The following is a 16,518-nucleotide window of genomic DNA, read 5'->3' on the forward strand; positions in this document are numbered from 1 at the left end:
TCCCGCCTCCGGGATCCCTTCCCGGTGCCAGGGCTGGGCACCCCAAGGGATGCCACCTCCGGGAGCCGGGTTGTCCCTGCCCGGACATCCCGAGGGATGCTCCAGGAACATCCCTGGAGCAGGTTCTGGGTGCCCCAGGGACACCCTGGCTCCAGCCCGGCTGCACCTCAGGAGCGGGGTCGGAAAGGATTCTCCATCCCCGGTGCCGAGACCGGAGTCCCAAAGGACGCCCCGTCTGTCCCCACTGTCACAACCAGGATCCCAAAAATGCCCCATTCCTGATGGCCAGAACAGAATCCCAAAAGATCCCCCATTCCTGATGGCAGGAACAGGATCCCAAAAGATCCCCCATTCCCGATGGCAGGAACAGGATCCCAAAAGATCCCCCATTCCCGATGGCAGGAACAGGATCCCAAAAGATCCCCCATTCCCGATGGCAGGAACAGGATCCCAAAAGATCCCCCATTCCTGATGGCAGGAACAGGATCCCAAAAGATCCCCCATTCCCGATGGCAGGAACAGGATCCCAAAAGATCCCCCATTCCTGATGGCCAGAACAGGATCCCAAAAGATCCCCCATTCCTGATGGCCAGAACAGGATCCCAAAAGATCCCCCATTCCTGATGCAGGAACAGGATCCCAAGGGATTCTCCAACCCGGTTGCCAAGACCAGGATCCCAAAGGAATCCCCATCCCACGCAGCCAGGCTGGAAATGCTCCCACAATCAGCTCCAGCTTTGTCCAGGATTCCCAGAGGGAATTTGTGGGCTGCATCCCGCAGGCTGGAGCGGCTCTTTCTGCCCTAAAAAGCCCCAAATCCCGGGCTATCCAGTGCCAGAGCCCTGCAGGCAGCAGGCTTGGCTGCTCCCTCAGCCTCGGGATCCCAGCCGGATCCAAAACCGCCCCCGAGGTGGGGATGCAGGAGGAAATAAATTCAAATAAAATCTGCCTGGAGCAGCAGCTGCAGCTGGGGGTCACAGCCACCCCTGAGCCAGCGCTCAGCGCTCCCAGGATCGGGGTCCCACCCTGCCTGTCCAGTTCTGGTACCCTGGGGGAATTTGGGGGAGTTTTAGGGGTGTTTGGAGAGAGTTTGGGGGTGTTCAGTATTCCAGAGGAGCAGCAGCCGTGTCCCTCCTCCTTTGTCTGCCCCTGACCTTTCCCAGTGCTTTGTGGCTTCTCTGGGCTTTTTTTTCTTTTGAAGGAATTTGCCTAGAAACAGCCCACACGAAAGGGAAAAAAACCCCAAACAACCCCAAAACAAAGAAATAATCCAAGCAGCTGCTCGAGCCAACCAGGCCTCTCTGGAGTGGGCCTTTTTTCCCAGATTTTCTTGGATTTCTGTGTAAAATATGAGAAGTTCTGGAGGAGCCATCTGGCTCAGGGAAGGCCTGACTCGGCGAAAGCGAGCGGGGCCGGGTCAGGATTGATATTCCAGCAGCATCTCCAGGGCTGGCAGGGATGAGAGGCCCTTTGTGGTGGGGACAGAGGAGTGGAGCTGGCCCCAAACCCCAGGACGGAGCCCCAAACACGGGGAGAGCTTCCCCGGACCCTCAGCTCGTGGGGGGGATGCAAAAGGAAAAATACAAATACAAATAAAAATAAATAAATCTGGGGTTTGGGGTGGGCACCTGCAGAGCACAGGGGGATCTTGGCTGTGGAATTGGGGTGAAATCCTGATTTTTGCCATGCCCTGCTCGCTGCCACCAGTGCATGGGTGAGGGGGGAGGCTGGAGCCTGGAGGGGGGGAATGGAGCAGGAATCCCAGGGAGAATCCCAGGAATGGGAGGGGAATCCCAGGAAGGGGCAGGAATCCAAAGGAATGGGCAGGAAAACCCAGGAAGGATCCCAGGAACAGGCAGGAAATCCCAAGAAAGGGGCAGGAATCCATGCCTCTCCCCCACAAATCCAGAATTCCCTGTGCCTCTCCCCACAAATCCAGAATTCCCTGTGCCTCTGCCCACAAATCCAGAATTCCCTCTGCCTCTGCCCACAAATCCAGAATTCCCTCTGCCTCTGCCCCACAAATCCAGAATTCCCTCTGCCTCTGCCCACAAATCCAGAATTCCCTGTGCCTCTGCCCCACAAATCCAGAATTCCCTGTGCCTCTGCCCACAAATCCAGAATTCCCTGTGCCTCTGCCCACAAATCCAGAATTCCCTGTGCCTCTGCCCCACAAATCCAGGAATTCCCTGTGCCTCTCCCCACAAATCCAGAATTCCCTGAGCCTCTCCCCCACAAATCCAGAATTCCCTGTGCCTCTCCCCACAAATCCAGAATTCCCTGTGCCTCTGCCCACAAATCCAGAATTCCCTGAGCCTCTGCCCCACAAATCCAGAATTCCCTGTGCCTCTCCCCCACAAATCCAGAATTCCCTGTGCCTCTCCCCACAAATCCAGAATTCCCTGTGCCTCTGCCCACAAATCCAGAAATTCCCTGTGCCTCTCCCCACAAACCCAGGAATTCCCTGTGCCTCTCCCCACAAATCCAGAATTCCCTGTGCCTCTCCCCACAAATCCAGAATTCCCTGTGCCTCTCCCCACAAATCCAGAATTCCCTGAGCCTCTGCCCACAAATCCAGAATTCCACGGTGGGGGCTGTGAGAGCTGAGGGGTCCCCGAGGCATTTGGGGTTGTGGTTTTGGGCAGTACCTGCTCCAAAAACTCTGGGTTGGGTCTTGCCATCACCCAGATTCTGAAATTAATAATCCATTAATCAAGTAATTATCCATTGGGAAGAAATCCATCAATCAGGGAGGAATCCTTCCCTTCCAGCCCAGACCATTCCAGGATTCTCTGATTCCACAATTCACCACCAAAGGACAATCACTGCATCTATGCCCGCGTTTATTTATACTGAACAGCTTTAAAAATACAGAATAAAATAGCTTTATCTACTATTATTCACAACATCTGGTCCAAATATTACATTTTTAAATATTTAGTTGTTTAATGAAGCAATGTTAGGAAAAAAAAAAAAGGAATAATAAAAAAAAAAAATCCGTAAAAGAATTACACATCTTGAAACAACAAAAAATAATCAAACAAACAAACAAAAAGAAAAAAACAAAACCCCAAAATAAACTTTTGCTGTTGAACAAAAAAAGTTTTACAGCCAAAGTCAGTCACGAAAAGTCATGGAAAAAAAAAAAGGAAATTATCCCCACCGCCTAAGAACAGTCAATAGTTTGTTATGCCAGAGGTTGTTCTGAAGAGACAAATACAGGGAGGAACTGGGGCTGGCAGCACGGGGGGCAGGGAGGGGACAGAGCCACCCTGGTGTCACCCCCAGCCCCAGGCAGGAGCCCCCCAGGTGGCTCCAAGCCCACCCCCAATCTCAGCCAGCCCCGGGACCCCCCAGACCCCCAGCCTGCACCCGGTGGGACTCTGCTGCTAAAAAGGAGTGGCACAGCCCCCAACTCTTGGAACAGGAAAGGAAAAGGGGAGAAAGAAGAGGAAGAGGCGGATTTGGGGTGGAGGAAGCAAGGAGAAGCGGGGCTGGTCTCACCCAGGCTCGGCCAGCTCAGGCTGCTCAGCGGGGGAGGCGTCCAGGGCTCACGTCAGGGCTTGCACTTTTTTTGGGGTGTGGGTGACCCAGGGAGGGTTTTCTCCAATTCTGCCCCCGGGAGCCCCGAGGGCTCAGCAGGGAGGGAACAACAAAAGGCTCCAGTTTTGGGTAGGAACACAAAGATGGGTAAATAAAGTATACACAACCACTATAGATTCGTCAATGAAGAAATTCTACCATCACATGACATTGTCATGACACTCATACCACTCCCTCCCAGGAAAAGCACCGCTGTTATCCTGAGTGGAAATGTTATTTTCTTAATATATGGAAATAAAATACTGCAATATTCATGTACAAACCAAGTTGTCATATTTCAAGTCAGTATTAAAAGGCAATAAAAGCAAATTTGGGGTTGAAAAGGTTGAGCTTTGTGAGCGAAGTCCCTCCAATATGACAACGTGAATCAGTCATAGCTGTCAGCTACGAAACCTCAATTTCTATAGGCATAATTTGCAAGTATTTGCTTTAGAAAACGTGTTTCAACATGTCAGCAAGAACCCCTAATTGAACCTAAAAAAAAAATACAAGAGAATATCAATTACAAAAATCCCAAGTTACTTTGTTTGCATACACTGATGCCACCTCTGATATGACAAAATGAGATTTCTACCATGAATATTTGCCCTTCCCTCTCCAAATCTGGTTGAAACTTCTCATCACCTCTTCACTCACCTCTCAGCTGCCAACTTCCCTGGGTGCTCGGGCTCTGGCTGTTGGAAAAGGCAGGGAAGGACAGGGAGGAAAACCCAGCATGGCATTGGCAGTCAGGTCACACCTGGACGTCCCCAGCACACACAAATTGTGTTTAATTCTCCCCACACCTGCAGCTTGGCACAGACACCTAAATCCCTGCAATTTGGAATTTTAATGCTCCCCAAACCTGCAGCCCCATCCTCTCCAGCCCTGCTCAGCACCCAAACCCCTGGAATCTGGAATTTCACAGCAGCCACCTGGCAAAGTGACCAGGAGAAGGGAGCAAGAAAAAGGAAGGATTCAAGGTCCAGAATCCGCCCTGCAGCTGCACAAACCCGGGGGGAACTCAGGGATTTCCCCCCAGAGAAAAGCCCCAGGAGGGGACAGGGCAGGTCCCCCTCCCAAAGTCACCTCCAGCCTCCCAACCCCAGGAGGGGACAGGGCAGCTCCCCCTCCCAAAGTCACCTCCAGCCACCCCAGCCCAGGAGGGGACAGGGCAGGTCCCCCTCCCAAAGTCACCTCCAGCCTCCCAACCCCAGGAGGGGACAGGGCAGGTCCCCCTCCCAAAGTCACCTCCAGCCACCCCAGCCCAGCCCCAGGAGGGGACAGGGCAGCTCCTCCTCCCAAAGTCACCTCCAGCCTCCCAACCCCAGCCCCAAGAGGGGACAGGGCAGGTCCCCCTCCCAAAGTCACCTCCAGCCTCCCCAGCCCAGCCCCAGGAGGGGACAGGGCAGCTCCCCCTCCCAAAGTCACCTCCAGCCTCCCCAGCCCAGCCCCAGGAGGGGACAGGGCAGCTCCTCCTCCCAAAGTCACCTCCAGCCCCAGCCCCAGGAGGGGACAGGGCAGCTCCCCCTCCCAAAGTCACCTCCAGCCACCCCACCCCAGCCCCAGGAGGGGACAGGGCAGCTCCCCCTCCCAAAGTCACCTCCAGCCTCCCAGCCCCAGGAGGGGACAGGGCAGCTCCCCCTCCCAAAGTCACCTCCAGCCTCCCAACCCCAGCCCAGGAGGGGACAGGGCAGCTCCTCCTCCCAAAGTCACCTCCAGCCACCCCAGCCCAGCCCAGCCCCAGGAGGGGACAGGGCAGCTCCCCCTCCCAAAGTCACCTCCAGTCTCCCCAGCCCAGCCCCAGGAGGGGACAGGGCAGGTCCCCCTCCCAAAGTCACCTCCAGCCTCCCAACCCCAGGAGGGGACAGGGCAGCTCCCCCTCCCAAAGTCATCTCCAGCCTCCCAACCCCAGCCCAGCCCAGCCCCTCCTGCACACCCAGGGGTCCCTCCCGAGCCTGGGCTCACCTCTGACCCCTCACCAGGGAGGAGGTGGGGGCTTGTCCCAGTGCCCAGCTGGGATCCAGCCTGGGATCCAATTCCAGCTGCTCCCAAGGGCAGGGGCTGAGGGAATGGGCACAAACCAAAAAGAATTAAATCCAAAAGAAAACTGGGCTGCAGCTGCCTGGAGAGTGCTGTGGGCAAGGAGGGCAGTTCTGCTCCAGGGAGGAGCCAGAATTGATCCAGGATTTGCTGTCCTGGGACTTGGGAGTGTCCTGGGAATCTCCACTGGGAGCTCACCCGGACTCCCCCAGCAGGTGAGAGACAAACTCTGCTCTCACCCCTGCTCTCTGCACTTAGCTGGGGATGAAAAGCTTTTCCTCCCTTTCTCCACCTCTACAGGATAACCAACTTTGGTGTCTGACATTCCACACCCCCTGAGGCTGCAGGGCCTCCAGGGGTGGATGTGTTTTCCTCCTGGAGGGGCGTTTTTACCCCTCCAGGTCTGCCCCATCCCTGGCTGCACACACACTGGGCAATCTGGGGGCTGCGTGGCCCTGAGCAGAGCTGCCCACACCCAGAGCGTGTGCAGGCAGGCAGGGGAAGCCAACACCTCGCTCCCTGGGGAGACACACTGAAAAATGAGCAGAAATGACTTTTTTTTTGTTTCACAGGCAAACCAACCTCGTCTACCACACATCGACTTCCGAGCAGCTCTCGAGCCCACTGACACCAAGAGTGCAAACTACTGAAAGTTCCCCACAGGAAGCAGGAACAAAGGCATGCTTGGGCACGGGACAAGCAGGGTAAAACAGTGTCTGCAAACAGCCATGGCATGCTGAGAACGAGCTCCACGGAGCCCTTCCCACTCTACACTACTCAGCACTGATCCGTCAAGCTCCGTCCTTGCCCTCCCCACCCCAACCCGTCCATGCTTCAATAACCCAGAACAAATTCCCCTGGGAGCAGACTCAGAGAAAACAGAGCTCCTGTGCTCCTGTCCAGTAGTCAGACTTGGATAAACAGGCCAGGGGGTTCCAGGATTACTGGTATGCTTTCCCAGGAGTACAAAATGCAAGCACCGTCGAGCATTACTGGCCTTGAAATTACATTACACGACATTTCCCTGATGATCTCCACAGCTGAAAATGCTTTTGGGGCCACACTGAAGTCTAAAACTAACTTGCAATAGTAAGAACATTAAACAGGAATAAAACTGTTAATCATGAATGCATGATGAGCGTGAACACCCACATAACAGCAGAGCTGAGACTGCTCCAGGAAAGAAAAGATTGAGTGGTGCCCTGGTTGGACCCAATACCCGTGAACCTTCGGTGGGGGAGGCTGCAGGTGCAGTGTCTCTGCCCTCCCAGAGCCCTGCCCAGCAGCAATCAGCCTCTGGAGAAGCCCCACAAGAGGAGAAGAGCCGTCAGCAAATAAAAAACCCTGCTCAGACCCCAGCGTGGCTTTCCCTGCAGGGAACAACTGTTAATTGCTGGGAGCTGCTCAGCTAATTAGCATTTCTGGCAGCACATCCTGCTGCACACAGGCACCGAGGCCAAGGCTGCCTGCAGGTCCTGGCTGAGCTCAGCTCTGCCATCCCTGGAACTCCCCAGGCCCCCGTGCCCCCTAAGGAAACCCTGGTGGGGAGAGCAGAGGTGCAGAAATGAGAAATGCTGCCAGGAAAAGAAGTGGCTGCTGCAGACCGAGCCAGTCACGGCTTTCAGAGGCAAAGTTATTCCAGAAACTTCCAGTCAGAGCACGGATGTGTCACTGAAAGCACAGATCCTTCAGTGAGACTCTCCTGACCTGCCAGCAGCAGCTGAGCCCAGGGCACTGAGAATGTGCCACCCACTGAGCAGCACCACAGCATCCACGGATCTGACATGATCTGAAGGAAATATTTCTCCTTTTCTCTCTTTTTTCCCCCTTCCTTCTCCAAAGTTCAGCTTTCCTGGTGTAACCAACGCTGAGGGCTCCAATAAAATCACAATAAAAACCAAAAATTTGCAGCAGCACCTCCACACCTCCACCTAAACCCATTAAAACCAAGAGAATTAGGTGCACAGCTCTCTCCAGCTTCCCAAAATCAGCAGGATTTGCCCCAGAGACACTAGACCTGGCTCCCACCACCCACAGCAGGAAAAGCTTTTTTTTTTTTTTTTTTTTTTTTTTTTTTTTTTTAAATTTTTTTTTTAAATCCGTCTCAGCTCTGGTTCCAGAATTTAAATGCAGATATACAAAACATATATTTTAATGCTTCTTAATCAGCAAGAAACTGCAAATACATCTCTGACTACAACTAGATAATATAATTTCAGCTAAGGCTATACTGTAGCTTCTGAGTCTTCGTCTGAACTCCTGCAGCTGCTGCTTTTCCTGAAGCCTTTCCACGTGTAGCCCACGAAGGTGGGGCTGATGGGCAGGAAGCTGAAACACCTGTATTTCTTAATGAAGTTCATGCCAAAAGGCAGATCGTAGGTCTCCATGCCATCCAGGGATTTGCTGCCTTTGCCAACCCCTTTCTTCCACTTCCGAATCCCCCTTTCCTCAGGGCTTCCTGCAAATCAGAATCCAAGGAGGGAAAATCTCTTTATGTTCCTGGATATCTCGACATGGACACAACAACACCGAGTTCAGCAAAGCTCTGGGAAGGTCTTCCAGGCTCCTCCAAAAGGGAAAAACCACATGGTCTGCTTCATTTTGAAGTCAAGGCCAATTTTTGGGAATGCTGCCTTTCTCCAGGGAATTCTGCTTATACCCAGGGAATTCTCCTTTTACCCAGGGAACTCTGCTTTTACCCAGGGAATTCTGTTTTTATCCAGGGATTTCTGCCTTTCTCCAGGGAATTCTGCTTATACCCAGGGAATTCTCCTTTTACCCAGGGAATTCTCCTTTTACCCAGGGATTTCTGCTTTTACCCAGGGAATTCTGTTTTTATCCAGGGAATGCGGCCTTTCTCCAGGGAATTCTGTTTTTACCCAGGGAATTCTGCTTTTATCCAGGGAATGCTGCCTTTCTCCAGGGAATTCTCCTTTTACCCAGGGGATGCTGTTTTTATCCAGGGAATTCTGCCCTTCTGCAGGGAATTCTGCCTTTCTCCAGGGAATTCTGCTTTTACCCAGGGATTTCTGCCTTTCTCCAGGGAATTCTGCTTTTACCCAGGGAATTCTCCTTTTACCCAGGGAATTCTGCCTGTCTCCAGGGAATTCTGCCTGTCTCCAGGGAATTCTGCTTTTACCCAGGGAATTCTGCTTTTACCCAGGGAATTCTGCCCTTCTCCAGAGAATTCTGCTTATACCCAGGGAATGCTGCTTTTACCCAGGGAATTCTCCTTTTACCCAGGGAATGCTGTTTATACCCAGGGATTTCTGCCTTTCTCCAGGGAATTCTGCCTTTACCCATGGAATGCTGTTTATACCCATGGAATTCTGCCTTCCTCCAAGGAATGCTGCCTTTACCCAGGGCATTCTGCCTTCCTCCAAGGAATACTGCTTTTTTTTCCAGGGAATGCTGGTTTTTCTAGGGAATTCTGCCTCTCTCCAGGGAATGCTGCCTTTGCTCAGAGAATTCTACTTTTTTCCCAAGGATTCTGCCTGTCTCCAGGGAATGCTGTTTATACCCAGGGATTGCTGCCTGTCTCCAGGGATTGCTGCCTGTCTCCAGGGATTTCTGTCATTTTCCAGGGATTCCTGCCTGTCTCCAGGGATTTCTGTCATTTTCCAGGGATTCCTGCCTGTCTCCAGGGATTTCTGTCATTTTCCAGGGATTCCTGCCTGTCTCCAGGGATTTCTGTTATTTTCCAGGGATTCCTGCCTGTCTCCAGGGATTCCTGCCTGTCTCCAGGGATTCCCACCTGTCTCCAGGGATTTCTGTTATTTTCCAGGGATTGCTGCCTGTCTCCAGGGACTGCTGCCTGTCTCCAGAGATTCCTGCCTGTCTCCAGAGATTCCTGCCTGTCTCCAGGGACTGCTGCCTGTCTCCAGAGATTCCTGCCTGTCTCCAGAGATTCCTGCCTGTCTCCAGAGATTCCTGCCTGTCTCCAGGGATTCCTGCCTGTCTCCAGGGACTGCTGCCTGTCTCCAGGGACTGCTGCCTGTCTCCAGGGATTCCTGCCTGTCTCCAGGGATTCCTGCCTGTCTCCAGGGACTGCTGCCTGTCTCCAGGGATTCCTGCCTGTCTCCAGAGATTCCTGCCTGTCTCCAGGGATTGCTGCCTGTCTCCAGGGATTGCTGCCTGTCTCCAGGGATTTCTGTTATTTTCCAGGGACTGCTGCCTGTCTCCAGGGATTGCTGCCTGTCTCCAGGGATTGCTGCCTGTCTCCAGGGACTGCTGCCTGTCTCCAGGGACTGCTGCCTGTCTCCAGAGATTCCTGCCTGTCTCCAGGGATGCTGCAGGGCCCCCAGGCTCACCTGGGATGGTGTTGTCCAGCACGAAGGCCACGCAGCCCCCGACGAACATGGCCGTGGTGAGCAGCACGTTCAGCACCTGATCAATGCCTGCAATTCCTGCAGCAACAGGGAAAACCCGCTGGGTTTGGGGTGGCCCACAGCCCCCTGAGCCCCCCAGGCTGGGCAGCAGCTCCTGGGCCTGGGCTCAGCGAGGATTTGCTCTCAGAGGGCTCTGCCAGGCACGGGGGGGTTGATGCAGAACCTCCCCCCAGGGCACCAGCACAGGACATTGCTCCCCAAAATGCAACTCTCAGGAAGTCTCAGCTGCTCCCAGAGATGTCACAAAGCAGCATTTCAGTTCCTGCTGCAGGCACAGCTGATCTGAGCTGAGCACAACACCGTGGGGTGCAAAAGAGGAGCGTTCACATTGTAAAATCCTAACTTTTTATATAATAATGCTTTTATAAATCTTGTATGCAATTATTTTAGAAATAAATAACAATTATTTTAATAAATATTTTGTAAATAATTTTTAAAATAAATCTTTACTTTCCAAAGGGGCAAGGATTCCCAGCCCCAGTTATGGAAGAACACTGCATTAACCACATCAAGCTTGAGGGATCTGCTTTTCTAACCACTTACAGCAGGACAGATATGCCCTTAAATCCTGGTCTGAAGGCATAGTGGAAAGAAAAGTCAGTTAATATTTTGTTTAAAAACCCCCAAACCAACCCAAAGCAGTGAAATATTTCCTTTGAGTGCATGTCTGGTGACACACACTGGCATCAGCACTGCTGAGGGTCACATGAGAACAGAAAACCTCCCCAGTGAACTCCTCAAAGCCACAATTCCCTCAACAGGCTGCAAAGGAATTCACTGAAATTAAAATCCACACCCAGGACACGTCTGAGTGACAGAAAATGGCAGCCCCCAAACAATTCCCCACCTTCCAAACTCTGCCTTGCTGTTTCCCCCTGATCTTCAGCATCATTTGCAGCTCACATTCACATTCCAGTTTTTCTTTCTGCCCCCAGAGACAGCAGGAAAGCTCCAGCTGTGCCCCACTGAACACTCCCTGCAGCTCTCAGCCTCCCAGAGAATTCTCTGAACACACACAGAGCTTGTCTGCACCTACAGCCTTTCCTGTCTGCACCATCTGGGGTTTTTCCCTCCACAATTTGGGTTTTTCCCCCATAATTTGGGTTTTTTCCCTCCACAATTTGGGTTTTTCCCTCCACAATTTGGGTTTTATCCCTCCACAATTTGGGTTTATCCCTCCACAATTTGGGTTTTTTCCCTTCACAATTTGGGTTTTTTCCCTCCACAATTTGGGTTTTTCCCTCCACAATTTGGGTTTTTCCCTCCACAATTTGGGTTTTTTCCCTCCACATTTTGGGTTTTATCCCTCCACAATTTGGGTTTTATCCCTCCACAATTTGGGTTTTTTCCTCCACAATTTGGGTTTTTTCCCTCCACAATTTGGGTTTTTCCCTCCACAATTTGGGTTTTTTCCTCCACAATTTGGGTTTTTCCCTCCACAATTTGGGTTTTTCCTCCACAATTTGGGTTTTATCCCTCCACAATTTGGGTTTTTCCCTCCACAATTTGGGTTTTTTCCCTCCACAATTTGGGTTTTTTCCTCCACAATTTGGGTTTTATCCCTCCACAATTTGGGTTTTATCCCTCCACAATTTGGGTTTTTCCCTCCACAATTTGGGTTTTTTCCCTCCACAATTTGGGTTTTTCCCTCCACAATTTGGGTTTTTTCCCTCCACAATTTGGGTTTTTTCCCTCCACAATTTGGGTTTTTCCCCCATAATTTGAGTTTTATCCCTCCACAGTTTGGGTTTTATCCCTCCACAGTTTGGGTTTTATCCCTCCACAGTTTGGGTTTTATCCCTCTACAATTTGGGTTTTATCCCTCCACAATTTGGGTTTTTCCCTCCACAATTTGGGTTTTTTTCCTCCACAATTTGGGTTTTTTTCCTCCACAATTTGGGTTTTATCCCTCCACAATTTGGGTTTTTCCCTCCACAATTTGGGTTTTTTCCCTCCACAATTTGGGTTTTTTCCCTCCACAATTTGGGTTTCTTCCCTCCACAATTTGGGTTTTTTTATCCCTCCACAATTTGGGTTTTTTTCCTCCACAATTTGGGTTTTTCCCTCCACAATTTGGGTTTTTCCCTCCACAATTTGGTTTTTATCCCTCCACAATTTGGGTTTTTTCCCTCCACAATTTGGGTTTTTTCCTCCACAATTTGGGCTTTTTCCCTCCACAATTTGGGTTTTTCCCTCCACAATTTGGGTTTTTCCCTCCACAATTTGGGTTTTTTCCTCCACAATTTGGGTTTTATCCCTCCACAATTTGGGTTTTATCCCTCCACAATTTGGGTTTTTTCCCTCCACAATTTGGGTTTTTTCCTCCACAATTTGGGTTTTTCCCTCCACAATTTGGGTTTTTTCCCTCCACAATTTGGGTTTTTTCCCTCCACAATTTGGGTTTTATCCCTCCACAATTTGGGTTTTTTCCTCCACAATTTGGGTTTTTCCCTCCACAATTTGGGTTTTTTCCCTCCACAATTTGGGTTTTATCCCTCCACAATTTGGGTTTTTCCCTCCACAATTTGGGTTTTTTCCCTCCACAATTTGGGTTTTTTCCCTCCACAATTTGGGTTTTTTCCCTCCACAATTTGGGTTTTTTCCCTCCACAATTTGGGTTTTCCCTCCACAATTTGGGTTTTATCCCTCCACAATTTGGGTTTTTCCCTCCAGAATTTGGGTTTTTCCCTCCAGAATTTGGGTTTTTCCCTCCAGAATTTGGGTTTTTCCCTCCACAATTTGGGTTTTTCCCTCCACAATTTGGGTTTTTTCCCTCCACAATTTGGGTTTTTTCCCTCCACAATTTGGGTTTTTTCCCTCCAGAATTTGGGTTTTTTTCCCTCCACAATTTGGGTTTTTCCCTCCACAATTTGGGTTTTTCCCTCCACAATTTGGGTTCCTCTTCCTGCCCCTCTGCACCTGATGGATTTTCCAGGTGATCACAAGGCAGAAGTGCTGATGGGGAGGAGCAGGAGCACATACCTGTGACCAGGGGGTTCTGTTTGAGATAGCTGGGGAGCACGAGGCCAAAGAAGATGGAAAATCCCAGCACGAAGAGATTCCGGGAAGAGTTGAGATCAATGAACTGCAGGTTGGACAGACCCACGGCCGTGATCATCCCTGAACACAAACACCCCAAGAGCAGCTTTTAGGCAACTCTTTTTCTTCAAAAAAACCCCAAACCCCCAGCAAAATATCCCTGGAGACACCCCCAGAACATTTGGAAGCATTTGTCAGAAAAGTGCAGGGGTTTTCTCAACAGCACAGCTACTGCTTTTTCTTCCTTTTCTCCTTTTAATCTGTACTTTTAGAAACTAGCCAACCTGAGATTCAGTGCACCAGGAAAGCACAGAGCACTGCAAGCAGAAGGAGGAGATTTTGGGAGATGACTGGGACAGCAGTGTTGCTCCTTTCTCTGGGGATCTCCTGTTAAGCAGATGGAAACCCGCCAGTGACAGCGCTCTGTGGTTTGGAGATGTTCTGTATAAAAGGACCCTCTTTTCCATTCCCCAGAACATGCCTGGAGGAGCACAGAGGTTCACTTGAAGTATTCTCCAGACTCCCCAGAAGCAGCAGCAGCCCAGGCCCTTACCAAAGAGGGTGCAGAAGAGAGCCCCCAGCACGGGGTCGGGCAGCGATGCGAAGAGCGCGCTGAACTTGCCCACCATGCCCAGCAGCAGCATGAAGGCAGCTCCATACTGGATCACCCTGCGGCTGCCAACCTGCAGGGAAACAGCAAACAGGGTGTGAGGGCTGCCCCAGGCCAGCCTGACACCTGCTCTGGGCTCAGCTTTCACTGCAGCTCCTGGCCCCGGGGTTGCTGGCAGGGAGGATGAGGCACCTGGCTCCAGGCTCTCAGCTAGTCCTTTATAACACAGACATTAATCATACATTAAATAGACTGTACTGGGCTACAGGACACAGAGAGGACACCCACAGAATGCTGAGAAGACAACAGTGAGCACTCAAACTCCTGGCTCTTTCCAGAGCCTTGACCAAGGAGACAGAACAGCTCCCAGCAGAATGCAATGGAACAATCACCTGGGGGTAAACAACCTCCAAAGACATTCCACACAGGAGCACAACAAAGGAGAGGAGAACTGCTCTCCTTCTCTCTGAGGCTTCTCAGCTCCCCAGCAGAAAGGAGCACAACAAAGGAGATGAGAACTGCTCTCCTTCTCTCTGAGGCTTCTCAGCTCCCCAGCAGAAAGGAGCACAACAAAGGAGATGAGAACTGCTCTCCTTCTCTCTGAGGCTTCTCAGCTCCCCAGCAGAAAGGAGCACAACAAAGGAGATGAGAACTGCTCTCCTTCTCTCTGAGGCTTCTCAGCTCCCCAGCAGAAAGGATTTCTCAGGGAATGTCAGTGGACACTGGGTGTGTTTCCTTCTGGTGCTGAGGGCTCGGCTGAGGCACAGCTGCTCTGCGGCCAAGAGAGAAAGCAGAATGGAAATGGAAATATATCAAATAAATTCCGTGTGCTGCTGCCCTGGGACACGGGAACAGATGAAACAGTTTGTGGGAAGGAGGGGCAGGGTTTTAGGCTTAGATTGCAGCTGGTTTTGTGACAGCCTCAGAGAGCAGGGCTGAATGCAAAGCAGGGCTGGGCTAGCACTGAAACCAAGGGCCTGCACTTCCTTCCCAGATTTATTTTGAGCATTCAAGGCAAGCAGGCAGTGGCTCTCTGTGGTGCAGGAGTAGTGGACAGACCTGAGGTTGGTATTTTAACATCTTCCACTGCCACAAAGGGTGCCCCAGGGACAACAAACACTCCTTGGCATTAAGGGGGTTTCTAGAAAAGCCCTTTGCAGGTCCCCTGGAGCAGAGCAGCAGGGTTCAAGAAGGAAATATTCCTGTGTTCCTCATGTGTGACTGAGCCCAATGAGGGAAATGAGGAACTACAGATCCAACAGGCCTGGGGAGGGGAAAATCCTTCCTTGCCCCCACTCCTCACTGCTGAGCTCCAGGTGAGCTCCTCCCCTGCAAACAGAGCTCTGCTGCACCATCTCTGGAATTACAACTGAATTCAGCTGGCACCTTTCCCTGCTCTTTACAGAAATATTCATTTCTGCAGGGCCTCTGGGATCCTGCCCTGGAATTCTCTTCCTGCTAGAAACAAATCCTGTGAAACCCTGCATGGCAGTGACATTTATTTGTGCAAACAAATTAAAGCTACTGAAAACATCCCAGGCAGCATTCAGCTCAGGCTCTGCACTTATTCCCAGCACACACACTTATCTTGGAGTGATTATTTTGGAGTGCATCAGATGGTACCTGGAGCCTCCATTCCAGCATCACCACCATGGCAAGAGCTGCTTTAGCCCCAGCTAATCACAGCTAATTGATCTTGCTCTCATCAAGTCAAAGCCAAGGCTCTGCAGCACCTCCATCCAGCTGGATTTCAATTTTACTGTAATTACACACCAATTTCAAGGCAGGGAAAAGCCCTGGAGATGCAGCACTGAAGATTTCCTCTCCCAAATCAACAGCAGAGCATCTCTGTGCCAAAATTCCACCTGAAGCTGAGGAACTGCTGGGTTTTGGGGAATGAGCAGCAGGGGAACAAGAGCACAGCCTGGGCAGCTGCACTCCCTGCCACAGCTGCCACTTCAACTTTCCACTGCCCCAGCATGAAATGCAGACTCATTTCTGTGGGCTGCTCAGAAAAAAAGTGCTGTTAGTTCATCCCAACCCCCACCAAGTTACAAAGGGAAGGGAGAACAGAATAAACCTTTCTCCAAGGGCTTTTTCTGAGCACAACTCTCTCCTAGGAGGTCTCCATGAGCTGGGTGGTGACTGGTACAGACAGCAGATGGTGCTGCTAGTGCTGGAGTGCACCCCAGAGCAGCAGAATCACCCTTTGTGCAGCACAAGGGAGGGCTGAGGACAAACACATAATTTCTGTGGGATCAGGCCAGGGGGATGAGCTACTGCACGTGGGACAGACATTTTCTATCCTTGCACGAAGGATTTATGGCTCCCACGTTCAAGAGCCACCAAGGTGGCCCTATCTGCAACATAAAGCACTCCCAGCAATGCTGCTGTCCCTCTCCAAGGTTAAATTAACAATTAATTAATTGTCAGGCAGTTCTCCCTGCAGCCAAGGCCTCCCAGCTCAGCAGGCACAGCCCCACAGTGAGCAAAGCAGCTCCTCAGGCACTCACACATTTTACTGAGCAACAGCACCAGAAACACACAGACCCTGAGCCTTAAAGCCAAACCCTGAGGGCCCTTCCAGCTCTGCAATGGCCTTGGCTGCAGCCCTGGGCCATATCCCACTGCAGACCCAGCTAAAGCCCAAGCACCTCACGCTGCATTTCACTGGGTGCAAGTGAGGCATTAAAATTCATTCCTACTGATGCTTTCAGAGCAAGACACCCAAAATCAGCAATTTTACACAGTTTACACTGCTCATGCCTCAACTCAAACCCCCCAGAGCCCTGGAGTGCTGCCTGGGTTTTCCAAGAGGCAGTTTATGCAGCAGGATCTGCTTGATGGGGATTCCAA

General features: G+C 51.3%; 1 protein-coding gene across 2 annotated transcripts in view; it reads right to left on the reverse strand.

The window, feature by feature from the left end:
* Nucleotides 1–7,761: 7,761 nt before the first annotated feature.
* SLC23A2 (solute carrier family 23 member 2) overlaps nucleotides 7,762–16,518 on the reverse strand; it is a 61,809-nt gene continuing 53,052 nt past the window's right edge. For both annotated transcript variants that reach the window (XM_059870571.1, XM_059870572.1), the window contains exons 13-16: nucleotides 13,606–13,735; nucleotides 12,996–13,133; nucleotides 9,936–10,031; nucleotides 7,762–8,083 (exon numbers count right to left, since the gene is read on the reverse strand). In XM_059870571.1, coding sequence (XP_059726554.1) covers nucleotides 7,851–8,083; nucleotides 9,936–10,031; nucleotides 12,996–13,133; nucleotides 13,606–13,735 — 597 coding nt within the window. In that variant the 3' untranslated portion in view covers nucleotides 7,762–7,850. The remainder of the gene's footprint in view (nucleotides 8,084–9,935; nucleotides 10,032–12,995; nucleotides 13,134–13,605; nucleotides 13,736–16,518) is intronic.

Source organism: Haemorhous mexicanus, chromosome 30 (genome assembly GCF_027477595.1).
Source record: "Haemorhous mexicanus isolate bHaeMex1 chromosome 30, bHaeMex1.pri, whole genome shotgun sequence".
In the NCBI taxonomy this organism is placed as follows: Eukaryota; Metazoa; Chordata; class Aves; order Passeriformes; family Fringillidae; genus Haemorhous; species Haemorhous mexicanus.